The sequence below is a fragment of the Falco naumanni genome, chromosome 10, assembly GCF_017639655.2.
Source record: "Falco naumanni isolate bFalNau1 chromosome 10, bFalNau1.pat, whole genome shotgun sequence".
Lineage (NCBI taxonomy): Eukaryota > Metazoa > Chordata > Aves > Falconiformes > Falconidae > Falco > Falco naumanni.
Window position 1 is genome coordinate 8,971,590 of NC_054063.1, and position 19,667 is coordinate 8,991,256.

General features: G+C 35.7%; 1 protein-coding gene across 10 annotated transcripts in view; it reads right to left on the reverse strand.

Annotated features, from left to right (window-relative positions):
* Window positions 1-19,667, reverse strand: part of IRAG1 (inositol 1,4,5-triphosphate receptor associated 1) — a 115,027-nt gene that overhangs the window by 22,707 nt on the left and 72,653 nt on the right. For 5 of the 10 annotated variants that reach the window (XM_040608780.1, XM_040608785.1, XM_040608779.1 and 2 more), the window contains 8 exons: window positions 17,145-17,272; window positions 10,606-10,706; window positions 7,789-7,859; window positions 5,542-5,715; window positions 4,473-4,550; window positions 3,991-4,040; window positions 3,517-3,558; window positions 1,791-2,384 (listed from right to left, as the gene is read on the reverse strand). In XM_040608780.1, the coding sequence (XP_040464714.1) occupies window positions 1,791-2,384; window positions 3,517-3,558; window positions 3,991-4,040; window positions 4,473-4,550; window positions 5,542-5,715; window positions 7,789-7,859; window positions 10,606-10,706; window positions 17,145-17,195 (1,161 nt within the window). In that variant the 5' untranslated portion in view covers window positions 17,196-17,272. Of the gene's footprint in view, window positions 1-1,790; window positions 2,385-3,516; window positions 3,559-3,990; window positions 4,041-4,472; window positions 4,551-5,541; window positions 5,716-7,788; window positions 7,860-10,605; window positions 10,707-17,144; window positions 17,312-18,035; window positions 18,086-19,667 lie in introns of all 10 variants that reach the window. The other 5 variants (XM_040608783.1, XM_040608788.1, XM_040608784.1 and 2 more) reach the window with 5 other exon arrangements.

A 19,667-nucleotide genomic window follows, 5' to 3' on the forward strand; every position in this document is an offset into this window, starting at 1 on the left:
CTGTACTCTGCCTCTATTCCTTACACGGAGGGAGGAATATACTCTCAAGGATTAAACCTTGTTACCTCACCTCTCCTCCTATCACATCCTCATTTTCTACTTTTGTATTCTCAGATATGTTTACAATTCACAAACACAGGCTTTTGTTTATAAGCAAATAATTCCTACTTGAGAGTGTTCAATTCTCACCTAACTGGAATTATGTATCGTGTATTAATCTTCTGATTCTAACTACTATTTGTGCTTAACATCTAGGACTTTCAAGATTATATATATATATATAGTGTCTCTATAATCAAAAATTCCAGTAAATTAATGCAAAGAATATGTGTGTTATATAAACAGGAGAAGATGAAAAACTAAGCTGCCATTCCCGAGCAATACAATGGGAATGAATTAACCGAAGTGCATAACCTGAGGTTCTCACCTGTCAGCCCTCTATTCACTTTAAAATACTAACTAATGGAGGTTAAAGAAAACATTCTTATTAGGCGGTTAAGGAAAGTAATCATCACTTTTTTTTCCTTGTTTTTCCTTTCCAAGGTCATTTTTGCTATACCCACATGGTAGTTGCTTTATGATGGTGGTTTCTCATTTCATGACATTTTTATGTTTTTTAATACACTCATTAATTCTTAGGGTTTAACTCTTAATTTTTACAAATCATTGCAGGCTTCACAGTCCAAGTCTATCCTTCAAGCAGGTGACACATTTGTGCCATGTTAGAATTAGGAACTATAATTCTGGCCACCCTCTAGCTGCCCTTGCTCTCAGAGACACCCAGTTTTACAAGCCTGGACACTCTGAGACATTTTCTGACAATGTTCAATAAGCCAAAAACCATAATAAAACAATTTCCTGTCCCCTGAGACCCTGCAAATGTAATGTTATTGCTAAGGCTAGTATTCTTCAATGACAGGATGCCCCTAGGATGGAGAATTACCAACCAATATGGAACTCAAAACCACTAGGCTGAACAAAGTAAAAGTGATTTTTAAATCCAAAGAAAGTTTACAAATAGTATACAACACGCAGAGGATTCTAAGCCCTTAAACAAGAGTACAGTAACCGTCTCCAAACTTCAGCTAAAGATTTCTGTTTATACACAGCCCACTCATACAGAAATCAGTTAGTTAACATACTGTGAGAGCTTGTGAATCCGAGGACAATTCCAAAGGAGCAGAAAAAGCATATCATAGGGAAGCAAAGGATGTAAAAGAGCGTAAGTGACTCTTTTAAAGAGAATGTTGCTACATCCTGAGGAAGGAAAGATTCTTCAGATCTAAAATTCTCTTTAGAAATCAAAATAGATCACTTTAGTCCCAAGTATGTTTTACAAATTCCATGATTGTTAATCAACTGCTTCCTGTTTATAGGTCATGTAAACGATGCAAAAATGAGATACATTGTGTTTTAGACTCACCTTTCTGTCACAATGTAAGCAATTAGTACTTTCTTGACACCAGTAGTACAATTTTTTTCTGGGGGCCAAAACCTGCATGTGTGCAAGAGTATATGCACATGCATATGTGCATATTGACGATACCACAGTGCAGTTGACGCGTATTTGAAGAGAACTGAGAATTAGAATAATTCCACAGAATTTAGTTACAGGTTACAATTTACTAAAGTTGCAAAGGAAATACAAGATACAATTCTGTATTGATTTTGCTGACACTGTTTTCCATTATATCACTGTATGTTTCTGGCAATGATAAAACTAATGCTAAGCAAGCTGGAAGTTTAGTAGGATATAAAACCCAGGATACTTACTGATGACTAGGACTCACCTCTCTGAGCTTTGTCAGTTTCTGCATTCGAACTGGTTGAACTTGGATTTGAAGGTCTTTGAATGCTTTCAACTGATTGCTGGATTTATTACCAACAACAAAGCTTTTATCTTCCTCAGATGGTAATTTTAAAGGTGTTTTATCTTTCTGTCCAGGCTCCAAACTATCCCATGATACAGCCCGTAGTAGAGGAGGACGCAGTCCACACAGTTTAAATTCTGGTTTACATGAAACTTTATGGTCCCTCATTTCTGGAACAGGAATTTTTAGCTTTGAGTCTATATTTCCTATTCCTGGTCCTGGTAGATGGGTTCTTAAAGGAACATCATTTTCTTTTGCTTTCTTGAGAAATGATTTTCCAAGTTCATTTTCACGAACATTCATGCAAGTGTTAAGAGACATTCTGCCACCATCACCACCTGAAGGGGAGCATTTAGGTAAAGTATCCATATGTTTACATGGATCAAAGTTTTCTTTTTGTTCTGAAAGCTTATCTTTGGAGTTGTCAAACCCAGCAGAACGAGGAACCAACCTTCCCTGAGAAATCTTTCTTTGATCATTCTGCCTCCGATCAATTAATCCTTTTGCAGCATTCTGAAAGTAGAGGGACACACACAAAACAGAGAAACAAGTGCAGACTTCTCTTTTCCCCTACCCAAGGGCAGATTTTCACTGTAAAAAGCCATGTCCTTTCCAGTTAGATTTGCTTTTAAACATGTGCTGTTGAGGAGTGAAATAATTTTTAAAAGGCACTTGAAATAACACTGAATTGGGAATCTCTTCTCTGAACTTTTGAGATAACCTCCTCCCATTCCACAGCTCATTAGAGCAATCCTTATACAGTCAAGTTTCTCATCATCTCAATTTAAGGTTTGTCTGAGTACACGCCTTTAACTCTGTATCTTACAGCACTTTCCTTTGTTTCCTGTTAGCCCCTTATCTCTCAAGGGAAAAACCTATGGGCTTGTAAACTAAGTTAAAACACACATTTTAATTTCTCTCTTCTTTCTTTGTGTGCAGTATCATAGATTATAATTTGGCTGCCATCTCTACAGGAGAACTAGCAAAAGAATGTTTGCCTGTACCTTTGCTACTGTGGTACAGAAATCTGTAATTTGTCTAGGGGTACCTGTGTCAGCAATTTAAGGCAACCAACATACAATCTAATCGTGGGCTCTGTCTTAAGATATGTTGCTACTCCTCTCTGTTATAGTAACTGCTCCAAAATTCTGCTGCCATACTGTTTTCTCTAAGTATTGCCTAATCCACTCACAGCAAAATCTCTTTAAAAGACCACCTGATAGCACCTAAAACAAATTAGGGAACATTTGTATAAGCTATTCCACTAATAGCTGTATGGAGTAACATCCCATCAGTGGTGCGGAGCACAAGGCATAGTAACATCTTCCATTGAACCGAAAGGGTCTAGAAGAGGACATCTGTCTAAAACACCAGTACACGCCAAAGTAGCTATAGTAGGTGTTTTTACTTATAAAGTTATTTAGTATATTGATTTTAACTGAGCTGGAGCAGGGTGCATGACAGAATGTAAAGGCCAGCTGTAAACCCATTGTCCTCCACTACATTTGCAGGTGCTTCCCAATCTCTTAGAGCAGTATCATTTTTCTTTTCACCCAGTGAACAGTCTTAGCCTTTTCAGTTACATAATTATATGTGTGCTAAGACAAACAGGCAGATTTTTTTCAACACAATGTGAAACACTCACCTCGGCAGTTTGCCTGTCATCTTCTTTCACAGTTCTGTTATTCTAGCAAAAAAGGAAGAACACAGTTGCCTTATAAGGTTATCTTTCACATCTATGCTGCAAATGTTAGATATAGATATTAATGGATGAACTTTGAATCTATTAATTTTTACACTGCTTGTCACATTTACTTATGAAGTAATTTTAGGGACTAGTTTTTTCCATGGATTAGGATTATATTGGTTCTTCTTCCATTTTCTACACTTAACAGATCTCTGTGATTCTTCAGTGCTTGCTACCTCATGGATTTTTGTCTTCAGATTAAAGATTTATTAGTCTCACACTCTGCACAAAAAACTATCAGTAAATCTAATCTTGGTATATAAAATGGTATTCAAGACATCCCATTTTCCTGAGGGACTATCAGGACAGCATAGTGTAATATAGTACTGTAACAACCAGCTTTACTCTGCAGACTATTCAGCTCTTTCTTACCTGTCCTGGAGATACTGACTCGACACTAGTGGTTGTGCCCACATCAGACCCTAGAAAGACACACACATAATTCATTCAGATGCATATCCTGATGTTTTGCTCAAAATTTATACTACTACAGCATTAGCAAGCACATACATGCACAGTTCCATGTAATGTATTAAGGACAAAATATAAATGTGGAAAATACAATTTAAAAGAGAAAAAGAAATTACCTAAAATAGGGTAAGTGAAAGATCATTAAAGCTTCTCAAAACTTCATTATTGAAAAGAATAAAAATATAGATCATGTAACCTAGCAGCACAAAGCAATAAAAATATCATTTAAAAAGTATATATATAGTGGGCATTCATGAGTTTTGTCATATTCAGGATGAGATGCCTGAATCAACATATTTTGACATCTCCTCAAGAAATATTAAACCCCACATTTTTGGTGAGTTTTTATAGGTTGAAGTTTGAGCCTGTGTACAACATTTTACCTGATGGAACTGGAAGAGTAAGAGAGTTGCTCCGAGATGCTACTGGTGAAACTTTAGGACTAAGTGTAGGGGAAACTGCTTCATTAAAACAAAGACAAAAAGAAACAAAAAAAAGGTAATTTTAATTTCTCTGCTTGTAGCTACTTAATTTTTACAATTCAGACAAGATTAAAACATGAATCTCATAGTCATCAGCTAAGTGTTTGTCCAGAACTCAACAAGTCATTTTAATTGCCAAGTTGTACTTGGCAATTAGGAACTCAGAGTAGGTTTTATCTCATATATCTGCCATAAACTAACATAATTCTGTTGATGCACAGAACACCTTATTCTCCTCAGTTTTCTGATACTGTAAGCACTGCATGACAGAATTAGACACCAAGAGACAGACTCACAAGGTTAATAAAAACGTATAGTTGGGGTTTTTTCCTCTAGAAACTGTCAAGCCAATTTTAAGATAGAACTTTGTTTTGAAGTGGCATTTCAAAGCTAAATCAAAGCCCTACTTTGCAATAAAATGGCATTCTGTCCTAGTTTTCAAACACTTCATATGCGGGGAAAAAAATAATGTTAACTCGCATTCTAGAACAAAACATTTTATTCTGCTGTTTTTTTAAAGGAGGATCTGGTCCATTTAGCTTATTGCTATGTTCAGAATAAAAGCCTGTGTAATTACGTCTGGGGGGAATGTTTTTCAGCAGTATGAATCTTGCCATTAAAGTTTCATGTACGATAGGAACTTTAGGAAGAAAATCTTCACAAACAGAAATTTGTGACCATTTTTTAGATTTCAATAGAAATACTTCATGCTTTCCTGTTACAGTGTTTGCAGTGTGTCATTCAGGCACTTAAAAACACCATCACCCACTGTTACATCTGAATTGGTCATACGGATTTGTCATTTCTGGTTTATATGCAATTGTGAGGAGGGGCAGAGGGATTCTGAACTTCGAATTAACGAAGTGCATGTATACAGCAGAAATGTATGCATTACAGTAGATGCTTGTTTATGCCTTTGCAAATCTTTGAAGTAGAATACAAAAGTTTTATTTTCAGAATCTGCACCTACCTGTGGGTGACTCTGGAAGGCTGCTTCTTGACTTTCTGCCTCTGCGCATTAGAAATCTCTCACTCACTTTCTTTGCTTCTTCTAGTAATTCAAGGTTCTTCTTTTTGTCTTCCTCTGATATTTTGACATCTGGTAGCTTATCATTTACCAGATCGATCACATGACCTCTGTTGTCTGCATAGAAAACGTCAGAATTAGAGCTAAACCACGTATATCCATATATGTTGTGGCATTTCAGAGTAACAAGTACAAAACATGTCTACAAATTTAGCTTTGAGATTGCATTTAAGAAACATTAATGTCTGCTCATTTCTCATGTTGTTATATTCTCAAGTTTAGAGCAAGTCCTCAAAAAGATTAAGCTACTATGATTAAAGATGCTCTGATACGCGAAACTGGCTTTTTCAGCTGTGTACCCAATACAGGTTTTCTAATTTATCAGTGAAAGTGGCATTTGATCCATCTCAACCAGCAGTCATGGCATTTCTGTTGTAGACTCGGTTTCCCCATGGATTTTTTATGTCCAGTTTTTCAAGGCTAAGGTCCCACAAATTCACCTGGCAAAGATTTATACACACTAATTTTAACATACACGTGATTCCATCAAATAATCTATAAAATAAAGTGCAGAGTTTGGAAGTATAAAGATTTTATTTTATTCTATGCAGATAGAAGAGCTTTTCCCACAATGCAGAAGAAACAGTAAAGCTGCACCTGGCAAAGCCACAGGCAGAAGAAGCATAGCTAAAGCCTGAGAATTATAAAGCTATTTCAAAAAAGCAAATCAATCTCTACCATGTGGTGGACCCGCAAGGATTTTCCAAAAAGAATTGCAAATAAAGAAGGCATTGCTAGAGACTGCTTCTCCTCATGCCAACTTATGTTGATATGTTAAGATATGTGACCCAGGAGAATGCATAGACCACAAACTGAAAGCCACTGCCTCACACTTAGACATTTACATTAATACATTGTTTTCTAAACAAGTTTTCAATAGTTGTAGAAGGAACCCATTAATGCCCGACTTCCAAACTGGTTGAAAACACTAAACTTTGAGCACTAATTTTTACAGTCCTCCAGGCTATGATTTAGCAAGGAATGTAGCCTGTTGTCAGAAAGGCCCTTTCTGCGTGAGCTGGTATGAATGGCTTCTATAAGCATCTAGGCTTTAATGGAGAAACAGTCAACTGAAAACAACAGGCCGAAGAACGGTAACATATATGCTGACAAGGTAACACATGCAGGTTTTTCATGCGTTGATAAACTCTACAGGCTGGTAAGCTTGTTGGATCTGCAAGAATCGATAAATACATCACCAAAAGTCTGCTCAATCTGTACAAGGCCACCAGCCCACACTAGCATCAACGACAGACTACAAGTCAGACATTTATTCTCGGGTAACTATGAAAAAAATTGTGACTGTGTCAGTGAGCTAACTATGAGTGAGTAAGCGACTGCATTGTGTGAAGAGCTGTCTGGTATTAACAACAACTTTACATGCATTAATATAAACATTCTATCAACTCTGCTCAACTTTTACCTCACAGGAAATACATAAATGGAGACAAGTAACAATCCAAATGCAAACATACCAAGACTAAGAACCAATGGGAGCTTTGCCACTGACTTACAGCATGAGCATTTATCTCAGTCTGTAGTACTTAAAAATCTGCATCCACACCATTAGTCCCCTTGAATAAAAATTTACTCCACAGATACCTACCACAAAACTAACAAAACTAATTATATAGTAAATAGACTCATTAGAAAGTGAAGAAATGAAGAAAAACTTCCCATGGATTGCTTGTTTTCATTTAAAGTTTAATCTGATATAATAGCCAAACTAATTAACTTGAGACACCAGTCTTTCATCTGTCAAGCTCCTTGCTAAAAAAAACTCCAGTTGATCAAAAGTAACAAAACGAGCATTACTGAACAGTATTTTCCATAAAACAAGAATTTTAAGCATGTATATCTCCAGCCTTCTAAAAATGTTAAGCTAACACACTAATCTAACAACTTTATGAAACTAACAATATGCATTTCCCTAGATCTGCCTGCATGCAATGCACTTGTCAAACTCATGATCACAATTCAGCACGCTAGCAGTATTGCCTGTTCAGGTATTACAGAGAGTATACAGAAGAAAAAAGCTGTAGTCAATAGTCAGACACCCTATTTAGGTCTTTATTGCATGTCATACCTTCTGAGAAAACATCCTAGCTTAAATGAATAATCACTTCTTACCAACAGAAGTCAATGAACTTGTTGGATTCCTAGTGGCACGGTTAGAATGTCTCCTATGAGGACTTCGAGGCCTAGAGAGAAAAATGAACAAACAGAAATTATGGGAGTGTGGCACCAAAAAAAGTTCTAATTCACAAAAATTTAATGTTAAAAAGAAACCACTTGTCTTTGATTAAAAAGAAAAAAAACCAAAAAGGTTTTATTGTAATTCCTCTCATCTTCAAACAACTGGAAAATGGAGGAATATTGCAGAAAGAAGGAAAATGACAAAAATTGCTTTCACAAAGGAGTTCTGACATTTGCTGCTAATGTCATACACTGTGAACTTTCAATTTCTCAGAAAAACTAAATTTTCTTTAGTTCATTATTATGACTTAAAACTCACGTAAATATGGTACATTGAATAAAAAATTAGTCTTTGTAAATTGTTTGTGCTTCCTAAACTAAGTTTTATGATTGAAATAATGTCTTAGGCTCTCACATTAACACTCCCATATAGTAATACGGCAACTTTCTAGATTGAAAACCAGGTGAAAGTCTCCAATGACTGCAGAAAATTAAATACTGATCCACCAAATAATGCTGCTTTTAATTCTGACCCTTAAATAATCTTGTTTAGAGAGTACACTTAAAAAGTACAAACAAATTATAGTATAGATTTATGATCAATAGTTTCTAATTAGTTTTTTCCCATATTTTAAGTCTAATGGCAGGTCAATAAATTAAAAATCCCAAGTCAATAAGTATCCTTTATCAGAAGACTGAAAATAACCTTAATTCAACTCAAGATTGAATTGAAGTTTTCAACTTCAAACAGGACTATTATTTCCATTGAACAGCCTACCACCTCAAGGTGGTATTCTTGCCCTGTTCACCAGAACAGCCTTAAATATCTGCTTCAAAATTCACTGTACTATAGTATTCAAGCTAGACTTTAATGTTTTTCAGCTGTCAGCTGAAAAACATTATCTATTTGAATTTTTAACTGATACCTATTTTATTTCACAAGATCAGGAATGCGATCCTATCACAGTTTCCAGGTGCTACAGAAGTTTGTTTTGAAGCTTCACTGAAACAATGAGGAGAACTGAACAGATACAAAGGAAGGAAGGGAAAGAAGGGAGCTGGAAAAGCAGCTTACACTTGTTGCATCTGGATTTTAGATAGGAAAAATAAGTCCAGTAACTCAAGTCCCAATGTTTTCAACTCAGGAATTTAAAAGAACTTAGCACATCTTAACTGGCTTTAGAAAGACATTTTAAAGATGCTGGCTAATAATATAATGATATTCTAATATCTTAAAATATTAACTTATGAAGCAGTTTGCCAGCAATGCCAGACTACCAACAATTTTTTTAAGGAAACAAACAATATACAATTATAGTAGCTTCACCAGCATCACCTTAAATTACATAACTCAGTATGCGTTTTAAGTCAATACCAAGATAATATGCACAAGGTTAGAAAGTAGATTTATTCTGAAAGATACATGTAATATGCTATAACCTGTCAGAAGAAGACAAGCATTTTCAGCATTTCATAAAACTATTAAATAATAAGTATAAAAAAATAAATATTTGCAGAAGCTATTAGTAAAACTTGCAAAGTGTTTTTATGTTCATAAGCCTTCCTTGAAAATCTTCTGCCCACACAAATAAGCCTTATTATACAAACTGTCATACACTGGAAGTCCCTCTTTTGCCAAAAACTTTCCTTCTTCATTAAAACACAATTTATTAATTTAAGGATCATGCAAACAACATGGTTTTCTGCTGCATTTTCCTTTCAATAGACAAAGCAATTACAACAGATATGAAACATTGCTACAATGTCTATTTTTCAGCATGATACTAAGAATATTGTACTAAAATGGTAATATAGCTAGTTCTTTAACTCAAAAAGGGAACAGACAACACAGGCTTTGTACATAAGATACACCCGTTTGCCAGAGTCAACACCGATGGCTGACCATACATTGAGGAACTTAGAACTTTAATGTTTAAAAACCAGTAATTTTTGTTTTAAGTCTTACAAGGATTAATTTCCTAATTCTGCATCACACTACAAAGTTCTTAGTGATTCAGTGGAAATATTCACATGATTAAAGTCAGCATTACTGGTTTACATATATAATCAGTAAACCAGAATTAGGGATTTAGCTACTGAATTGAAAAATTTCCATGGGAGGGAATACTTCAGGAAACATAAAAATGCTCAATTGTACTTTTTTTGGCCTCAGTTGCTCATTGACTGGGTCTGAGTCAGAAGGACTGTATTGTGCATTGCCATGCACAGAACATGAGGAATCCAGCTGTTAGTCATCCCTTTAGTAGGTGTAAGACTGCAGCGCGTGCACACCCCACACCCTCCACTGTATGTCTACAAAAGGATTTGACTAAGCAATATTTTCCTCACCAGGCTCTATTTTATTTGCTAGCAAAAGGATGAACTTCAAAAAGTTACAGGTTTTAGTCCAAATTATGCAAAATTGTATTTTACTTTTTTTTTTTTTACTTTATAATTATGCTATTCTGAAAGATAAGCAAGTTCAATGTAAATTTAAAGTATATCAAGTCAAGCTGGCAGGCTTAGTATTATATGAATGTCTGCTCTTTTAGCGTCAATTATATTCCTGCACTCTGCCCCCCCTCCAAAACAAATCATCATCAAAGTGCAAAGACAATATGATGAAAGTACAAACAGAGATACAGCAATAATATTTTAATATAATATACATTTCAAAGCAATATTTTAGAAACACAGCTCCTGGAATTACTGTACAATTTATGCATAGATCGGTAATGTATTATATAGTACCTGTTAACCAGATTTTTATCAATTTCTACATCTGGCGTAACAGCATTCTCTGGAAGAACAATAGAAGGTGTACTGCGTGTTGTCCCTTCAACTGTAGTATCCTGAATGGTTTGTGACAAATATAAAAATGTAGTTAAACAGAAATCCAAAAAACTCAATACTGATGCTCTGTGGAAAATAATGTGTATTGTCCAATTTAGCTAAGAGAGAAAACGACTGAACTAAGTGAGAATTAGCTCTTATTTGATAAAACATATGTGATTTAGAGACCTGTACTTAAATTGCTGAAAAAATTTGATGGAGCCTTGCAATATCTGTTTTCTTTACAAATTTTTAATGCACACAAACTAAATTCAATAAGCATGGAACTAACGCGAAAGCTTTAAAATGGTGGAGAAACTGATTTTTCACACAGCAAACCATTCCTTGACTGAAGTACCTGTACAACACTTGGTGAACTTAATGAGCTGAATGCAAGAGTGAAAAGCAGCTATGTATAACAGGGCTAAATTAGGCACACAAAACCTCCAAACAGCGCTAGTGTGCAATGAAAGCTTGAAAAATGCAGTATTAACTGTACGCGTGTTATCCACAAAACCAGAAAACAATTTTTTATAATTTTTATATTATATATACATTATAATATTTATATTTATTTATTTATAGAACAAGTTATCTTGTTAGCCTTCTACTTGAGTTTTCCTCCCATTAATTAGAAAAATATTTTAAAGAACATAAATGCAATATTTAATAAAATATAATATTTAAGTGACAAAAGAAACTGGCACTGAATATCAGTGGATGCTTGCCTTCTTACTAAATATGAGAACTTTTCCCAGGAACATAATCCTACACCGTCTAGTACAGTGATGCCAATCAGCTGAAGAGAAGGAATCAGTTTCCTGTGAGATATCCCAAATGGAGATACATCAAGTTGGAAGAAAGAACTGTGGATCTCTCATATATAGTTAAAAAAGTGATTACTTCTACCCCATGTACTACATTCAGATTAAAATAAATAAATAAATAAATAGAAATTCAAGCCCGGTACTATTGAAAGGCTACATAAGCAATCTGGTGTTTACCAGAAATTGTAGGCACCTGCTAAAATCTGCAATTTTTATTTTACAGTACAATCATGAGATAAGTAGATCATATTTTAGCAGTGTGAGTATTTATAGCTGGAGAGAAAACTTCCCAAAAGTGGCAGGGGACTGCCATCAATCAAGTTGTAAAATTTAAAGAATAATTTGTAAATTCTCATATCCTAATTGCTTCTTTTAGGCACTAGTATGTACAAGTATTTTATTTTATTTAGCCATTTTCCATATAATTTTTTCTTGAAACTACAACCCAAAGGTTCATAAGAAATTTTTACTTCAGTTGGCATTGGATTAGATAACAGAATTGTTTTCAGTTGGAAGGGACCTACAACCATGATCTAGTCCAGCTGCCTGACCAGTTCAGGGCTGCCCAAAAGTTAAAGCATGGTATTAAAGCCATTGTCCAAATGTCTCTTAAACACTGACAGGTTTTGGGCATTGACCACCTCTCATCATCTCGGTGCTTCTGAATCTTCAAAAACAGCGTGTTTGCTATCCATGACAAAAAGGCAATTACATTTGACTCTTAGAAACATCACTTTGCTTTTACTGATAGAACATTTGCTGTCAATTTTGCTTACTCCTTTTTTAAGAATGTTTGCCTACTAGAGTTTGACACAAGTGTAATGAATTCAGAACAACATTTATTTTGGTAATATTCATTAAATAGGCAGGTAATAAAAGCTGTTATAAAAGCACTAATTTAGGCAATTACAGAATGAAGCACCTAATAGGTCACAGTTTAACAAGTCAACATTTTAGAACAGAGAAAATTAAATAATTTCAATTATTTGAAACAAAGGCCATTAATGAATAACTGTTTCAGTCATCTACTGTCATGTGGAGAAATTAGTGTAGTCATAAGTTTTATTACAATAAATAAGTAACCAAGAGTATAAATTGAAATGGAATTACATACATTCAGAAAGCCAATGGTTACATGACTGCTAATATGTATCCCCTCAACATCTCTCCCAGTGCTGCACTTATTCTTGTTGAAATAATGTGTTTTCTGATCAATTCAAAGATCTGAAAGCATTTTGAAAATAGTATAATCTTAACATACAAAGAATAACCCTTCTTCCTCTCAAAGGCAATAAATATGTTTTGGCTTGGACATGTGATGTAGGATTCTTGATTTTGTTGTCAGTTACGGGGTTTTTAAAATAAAATAAAAACATTCCATGCAGCTCCACACTTCCATACTCATAATACTCATATGACATTTCTCAGCAAGTTCACATTGTCAGTTGCATGAGTGAAGACTGGGAAACATGCCAAGAAAATAATACAAAGATTTAAGTTTAAGAAAAATATCCTTGTAGTATTAGAAATGTTAGAATGTAAAAGCATACGTTATTCAAGTGCACAACTGACGTTGTATTGTAAATTTTCAAACTGACATTTGAAAGCAATTTTTAGCAGTATTCTTGAAAATGTTACTAAATAACAATGTATTTTGTCCAACAATCAATGACAAAAATTCAGGTGACTGCTCTGCTTGTAGGGCAAAGCAGCTGAGTACACATGTATATTGTTTATACTAATCTTATGACTGCCAAAGAGCAAAAGCTTTTGAATGACGTAGTATCAGCCTTAAAGTCACTCAAGCCCATTTTAGGACTTTAAAACCAGCTCATTAAAAAGGAAAAAAGAAAAGGAAAAAATAACAGAAAAGAAAAAAAGGAAAGAAGAAAAGGAAAAAGAAAAAAAGAAAAGAAAAGGGCTATGACCAGCAGTTCAATTTCTACACCAGTGAAAACTCATGCCTCCTGTTGTCCAACCTTACTGTATATTTGTATAGGAGCGGGGCAGGAAGAGATAGAGCATGAAGCTCTTTGCAGGGCCAGCTGACTCGAATCAAAGAAATCTTTGTACTCTGAAGAGTACTTGGGCTGCTATATGCAATCTTGGAAGAGCAGCTTTAACAGGAAGCTTAATTTGTGTCACAGCTGTACATCTGCACGAAGACAATACCGGTTTTCCATCACCCTCCCACTGCCTGCCTGTTACTGCCCCCTCCACATTAGCTTCCAGCTAAGGCTGCTCCTCCTCACCCATTCCCGTCAGCTGCCTCATACCCTAGTACCAGTGACTACCCGCTACCAAGTCTTTGCTTCCTTTTTGCCCCAAACCCTCCTCCCAGAAAAAATGTAGGGTAAAACTGACTCTGCCTCTATGGCTTAGGTGGGAACTGATCCACGTGCTCTACAGGTATGATTATGTGTCATCTAGTCTTGCAGGGAGGCTTGCACTGTGCTGTGGAGGATGGCACATGTGATTTGGTCCATACCAGAACATCCCAGAGGCTCAGGGATATCAGGGTGGATAGCATCTGCAGGCATTCTGGCTGTTAAGCTCTACCAAGCCCTCACTAAGCATACAAAAAATGTGGTTTTAGAAGTTTTATAAAACATCCAAATTTGGATGGATTTGAACAGTAATGGGGAAGAAAAAAAAACACCTCTGCTAAAAGAGCTACCCTGCCAGGACAGTCAGATGATAAAGCTTTACTGTATACCAACTGAATTCTTCAGAGCATTGGGGGTGGGAATCCTCTGCCACCTGGCTGTATTCTTAGAAATTAATTAAAAGCCTGAACTGAATTTCAGAACAAATCTGGTCTGAAACAGACCCTTATGTGAAGAGCCTCGGAAAAGTTATGCATCTCAGAAAGCAGTATTTTGAGTGAGATGGGGTTTTAAGTAAGCTTAATTTTAGCCGTTTAAGTGAAGTGCTGAGCTTTGAAAGTAAGGTAATGAAATTAAATTCTAACTGCATATAGTTGAAACAGACAGGAGAACAAAGTAAACATGGGACACCTCCTTCAGAACAAAACAGATCACATGCAATGATTTGATAAAGGTACAATACAAATTTAAATTGGAATAATAAAACCCAAAGAAATGCAGAACTTGAATGATGGAATAATCAGTGTATAAGAAACATCCAAGACAGACTTTTCCTCAGCAGTCAGTAAAGCCAGTAAAGTAGTGTTTAGGATACAAAGAGAGGAGAAAGCTGGGAACAGAAATAGGGACTTTTGATATAAAGAGAGGGAAAGATGGCAGCTCACAACCAACGCTGAAAGTGTAGGGATATTTATAGGCCACTATAAATCTTAACGTAACTGGTAAGGATCTAATTTTCTTTGCTGCATGTATGCAGTATACGTACAGAAATTGTACTTTTAATACTAAAAACCTGAAATGAGTTTTTAAGCGTAACAGTGAAAGCATATTACACTATTTTATTATTCTACATGAAATCTAATTAAAATATGGAAATAAGTAAAAATGACATCTGACTATGAAGTTCTATGATTTGTAGTGGGAGAAATGATTCTGTATAAAACACTCCTAAAATTTTCGATACTTACTGTAAGAAGACAGCACACAAAGTAAGAGTTCAACTACACACTCAATTCAGACATTTCAAACAAGGGGCTGAAGTTCTTTGATTTAGGCTAACTGCCCACACCTGTGTTAACAGGAATTTCACATCTACTTCCCTCAGGAACACAGAGCTAATGAATACTTTGATGAATGTTGCTTAGAGTTAGTCAGAATGGTTAACACAGGCTGCTGTAAGAAATAATGAAATGGAAAACCACACTTGTTTTCTCAAAATGAATTTGAGAAATATAACCCAGGTCTTCCCATCATATAAAAGTTATTTGAAGTAAACAAGAAACTACAGGTGATGCTAAGGTTCATTTTCTTTTTCTCAGAACTGTTTCGTGAATGTGTGTGCACTTGTGCAAGCAGGGAGATGGTGGGCAAGTGTCTTCTGAAACAGAATGCAGAAACTGTTAAGGCTCCAGACAGCACTTTAGATAAAATGAGAATCCAGACTTGGAAAGTTTTATTCAATGGCAGAAAACAAGTCCACCAGTTATTAGTTCCTTCTGATGCCCTCTCCTTGCTTGCAAGTCCTTACTTCACAATGATGAGCTATATTACTTATTACAGTCATGCTGTACAACTTGGACTGAAGCAAGACTCAAGTGTTAACAGCTATGAACAAGATCAAATTCTCATAGCAATGGCTAGTTGCAATCCTTAACTTAAGAAGGCTCATGAGCAGTGTGTTGGTTAAACCTAAAAATAACAATTTACCTAAACCTAAGTGTTTTGCACAGGTAACCAATTCATGAACTATCACATTATCATAGTTCAACGAAGACCTTCCTCTAAAAGGCCCATCTATCTATGTTTTCAATTTTTTTTTATTAGGTGGTTGGAATTCTTAATTCCTTCCATTTGACAAGCATGCTCAGGATTAGATTAACTGACATCTGGTAGCTTTTAATTTTTTTCCCCTCTTTGGATGTGTTTCACCCAGCAAGACTTTTTTACTAAAATACTCTTCACATGGGCGAGTTAAAAAAAAAACAACAAACCAACAACAAAATCTTCTTGACCTAATGTATCTTCTCAGCTAATAGTCTGATGAACTTGCATCCATCTGGGGTGTTTATCTTAAGCCAGGAAACTAACACTCAGCACAATGTGCAACTTAGATGGAATGCATGACAAATCAGTGTAGGGCTCACTGCTGACAATATTTTCCAACAGTGTTAAAGTAGCGGATGTTTTCACCTAAAGTGTAGAATACAGTGTCCTCAAATGCAATGACAGTGATACTTTTTTAACTGAGGATGTGCCAGATAATAAATCCTCTTTCTTTACACCAGTTTGCATGAAACAGGATGATCTGGATAACCTGTGTCACAGGTTACGTTCTTTACCTCAGCTAAGCTAAGAATTCAGCCCACCACCACCACCACTTTATTAGAACATAAATTACTTTTTATCAAAAGGGACAAGTATCATCTCATATTGATTTTTTAAATTTATCTGCAAATAAAACATATAAAACCACTTAGATGCCACAAATTGAGTAGCAAATTGACGAATATATCTGGGGACCGCCTACCTGTTCTCTGTATAGTTCCAGTATATGTTCAGCTACTGCTGTGGCAAATAAAGCACTGAGAAAGACTACAAACCAACTTTCCATCTTTCACACACACATGAATTGCACAGAATCTTCTATATCTGTAAAGGCGACACTGTATGTTTCAAGACTACTGTGAAGTACAAGCCTAAGTTCTTTTCTCAAAGGTTCAAGTTCTCTGTAATAACACCAGTAAGGACATTTTTGGACAGCTTTGATATAAATGGTTCAGAACAAGCAGATATATAAGCCTCGAGCTCAAACTGATAAACAAGTGCTTGAGCAACTTCAGTTCTCATTCCTTAGTCTGTAAAGTATTTGAAGAATTCTATCAATTGAAAGATCATTCATCACTTCATCAGTTAATCAAAACATACTAATCCACAGCAATGATTAGATTTCATTTTATAAACTCCTAAATATATGCAAACAGGTTTCCAACAAGCGTCAAACCCCCATATTTTTAAGAGTGCTTACTTTGGCTGGAGGAGAATTGTGTTGTCCCTTGTCTTCAGGTAAGATTGGCATGGTGGACACTGTGAAGGACGTGGAACTGCAATGTGGACTAACAGGACCATGCACTGCTGAGACTGTTTCAAGTTAACCTGAAGGCATAAGCGTTGACAGGCCTCGTGATCTGCAGGCTGTGTTACATGCCAAAAACACAAATCAAATCCATTTAAAACTCTGTGCTCCAACATTCAGGTCACTTTACAATAACAAACAGTATTAAGGTTTAAAATTAAAAATGTTATCTTGTGTTTTATTAACTAAAGCTTTCAAGGTCAAATATAACTTAGTAAATACATTCAAAATGGACAATCTTCTATCCTTGTTGCTATTTCCATCTCTTCCCTCCATTTTACAGGGGTTTTTTTGTTACTATGACTGTTTTGGCTGTGACCAAACTACCCTCTTTAAAAATCCTCTAAGAAGGAAGCAGCATCCTGAATATCCATAATATGCCTTTTACTGGCTAAGAAATCTCTTGCTACAGAGCATGATCTCAGGTCTCAAAGAAAGGAGTAAAACTGGGAACCCAGACGGTGGCACTCTTTCTTTGAGCGAGAGTAAGGCCTAGGTGAATTGTGCAGACTTGGCGTACATCTGCAGAAGACAACACTGTGCATGACACTTCCGAAGCAAAATAGCAGTAATGGCCAAATGGGGTGGGGGGTGGGGGGGTGGGGGGGAGGGGAAATCACTGCCTATTAAGCAGAGAAAATTCTTGCTATTAGCGTCAACGGGAGCTACTGCCTTCATAAGGATATTGTTAGGATTAAAGCCTGTACAGTGGTCTAAAGATGAGAAATGTTAAGTATAATCCTTGCCGCTACAGTGTATTACAAGACTTACTATGACACCTACTGGATAGTTAAGGAACAGTCCTCATAAATCATCCGACTGCTTGGTGATGCCTAAAGATGACAGACCATTGTTATCAGAGACAATCTGGTACACAGTTTCTCTCTGGACTAGTAAGAGCTAACTATAGTCCCTTTACAGTTCATTCACAGCTGTGTACAGAATGGAGCTATACACTCAAACCATAATACAACAACTTCAATAGTGTGCCAAGGAAATAAATATACCCAACAAGCACAGGTTCAGCCTTCAGAAACATGTTACCTTCTCCTAAACCTAAACTACTCATCTCATCTCAATTCTTTTACTCTTCCATAAATCTAGATAGATGGAACAAAGAGGTTGAGATGGGGAGATGGATGATTTGAAGTTCAAGGCACTTAGCAGCATTGTAAGATTAACCTTCTACAGTTTTCCCTTCCATTTCAGCGAAAGACAAAGAAATGTGTTCAGGAAAATGTTGGTTTGAGGCTGAGAATTAAAACTGTCAAAATACTTGTGCTGATTTAAAAAAAAAAAAAAAGAAAAGAAAAGAAAAAGAAGGATAAAAGTAGGCAAAAGTATTCACAGGAAATACCGAAGCAGCCTCAGTAGTGACAAGTTCTTCACCTCAGCTTTCACAGAAAACAATTGTGCTGTAAAACCAACAGAACGTGTGAAAACTTTGGACTACAGAAGCAGCCATGACCCATGCTTTTATTAGATTTATTTCATATTATATTGGAAACATAATTTTCTCTTTTACTCGAAGAGGAACACAAGACCACCTTCACAAGAAATTCAATGTAGAACTAATATATTGTAAAAGCCATCTCTACGCAAGTATTACTGTGTTCAGGAAAAAAAAAGTTATTCCATCAAAGCTCTTTAATAAAGACTGTGAGAAGATGCAGCATATATGACATCATTATAAAGACCAAGATAAAGACTTCTTTTGAATGATGAGCATAATATTTTTTAGAGCAGTATGTGCTGTAGCAACAGCATGTTTCAAGCTTTTGTAGACGTATTGAACCTGTTACGGGCGAATTTCTAGCTCTACTGCAAGAAGTAGAAGCTCATGTTTGTGTCACAATTTTACCCACCTCTGACTTCAAATAAGAGTAGATGAAGCTTTCTATGAATAAAAAGAAGATGTGAAAATGTTTATTAAGGCAAAATATCTTTGAAGTCCCTAATATGATAGAAAACAAGACATCTATGATTACATATATTTTAATAAACCCACAGAGATCAGGCAGATAGCAGTAGCATTAAACATCTGTGTGTTTCAACAGTTAAGTATTTTTATATCAAACAACAGTCACCAACTATTAACAACACATGACAATGAGATAGAAGTGAGGTAACTAAAAAAAAGTGTCATGGACTTGCTTTTCATCTCTGTAACAAAATTCTGGCATCCTACGCAATTTCTAGTTTGCAAGAACTCAAATTCAAACAAAACCAAAAGAAGAGAATATATAAATTTGGCTGTTTATCTAATCCCTCTTAATGTTTGGCTTAGGCATTTATAATGGTTCTGATAGGCTCAACTCAACAGAATGCTGGGTCTGAAAAATCACAAATGTTTGAAGTCATGGCCACAGTCCATTTGCAGTCCTGCGTGGAGTTGTGTAAGCTACTGCATCAAAT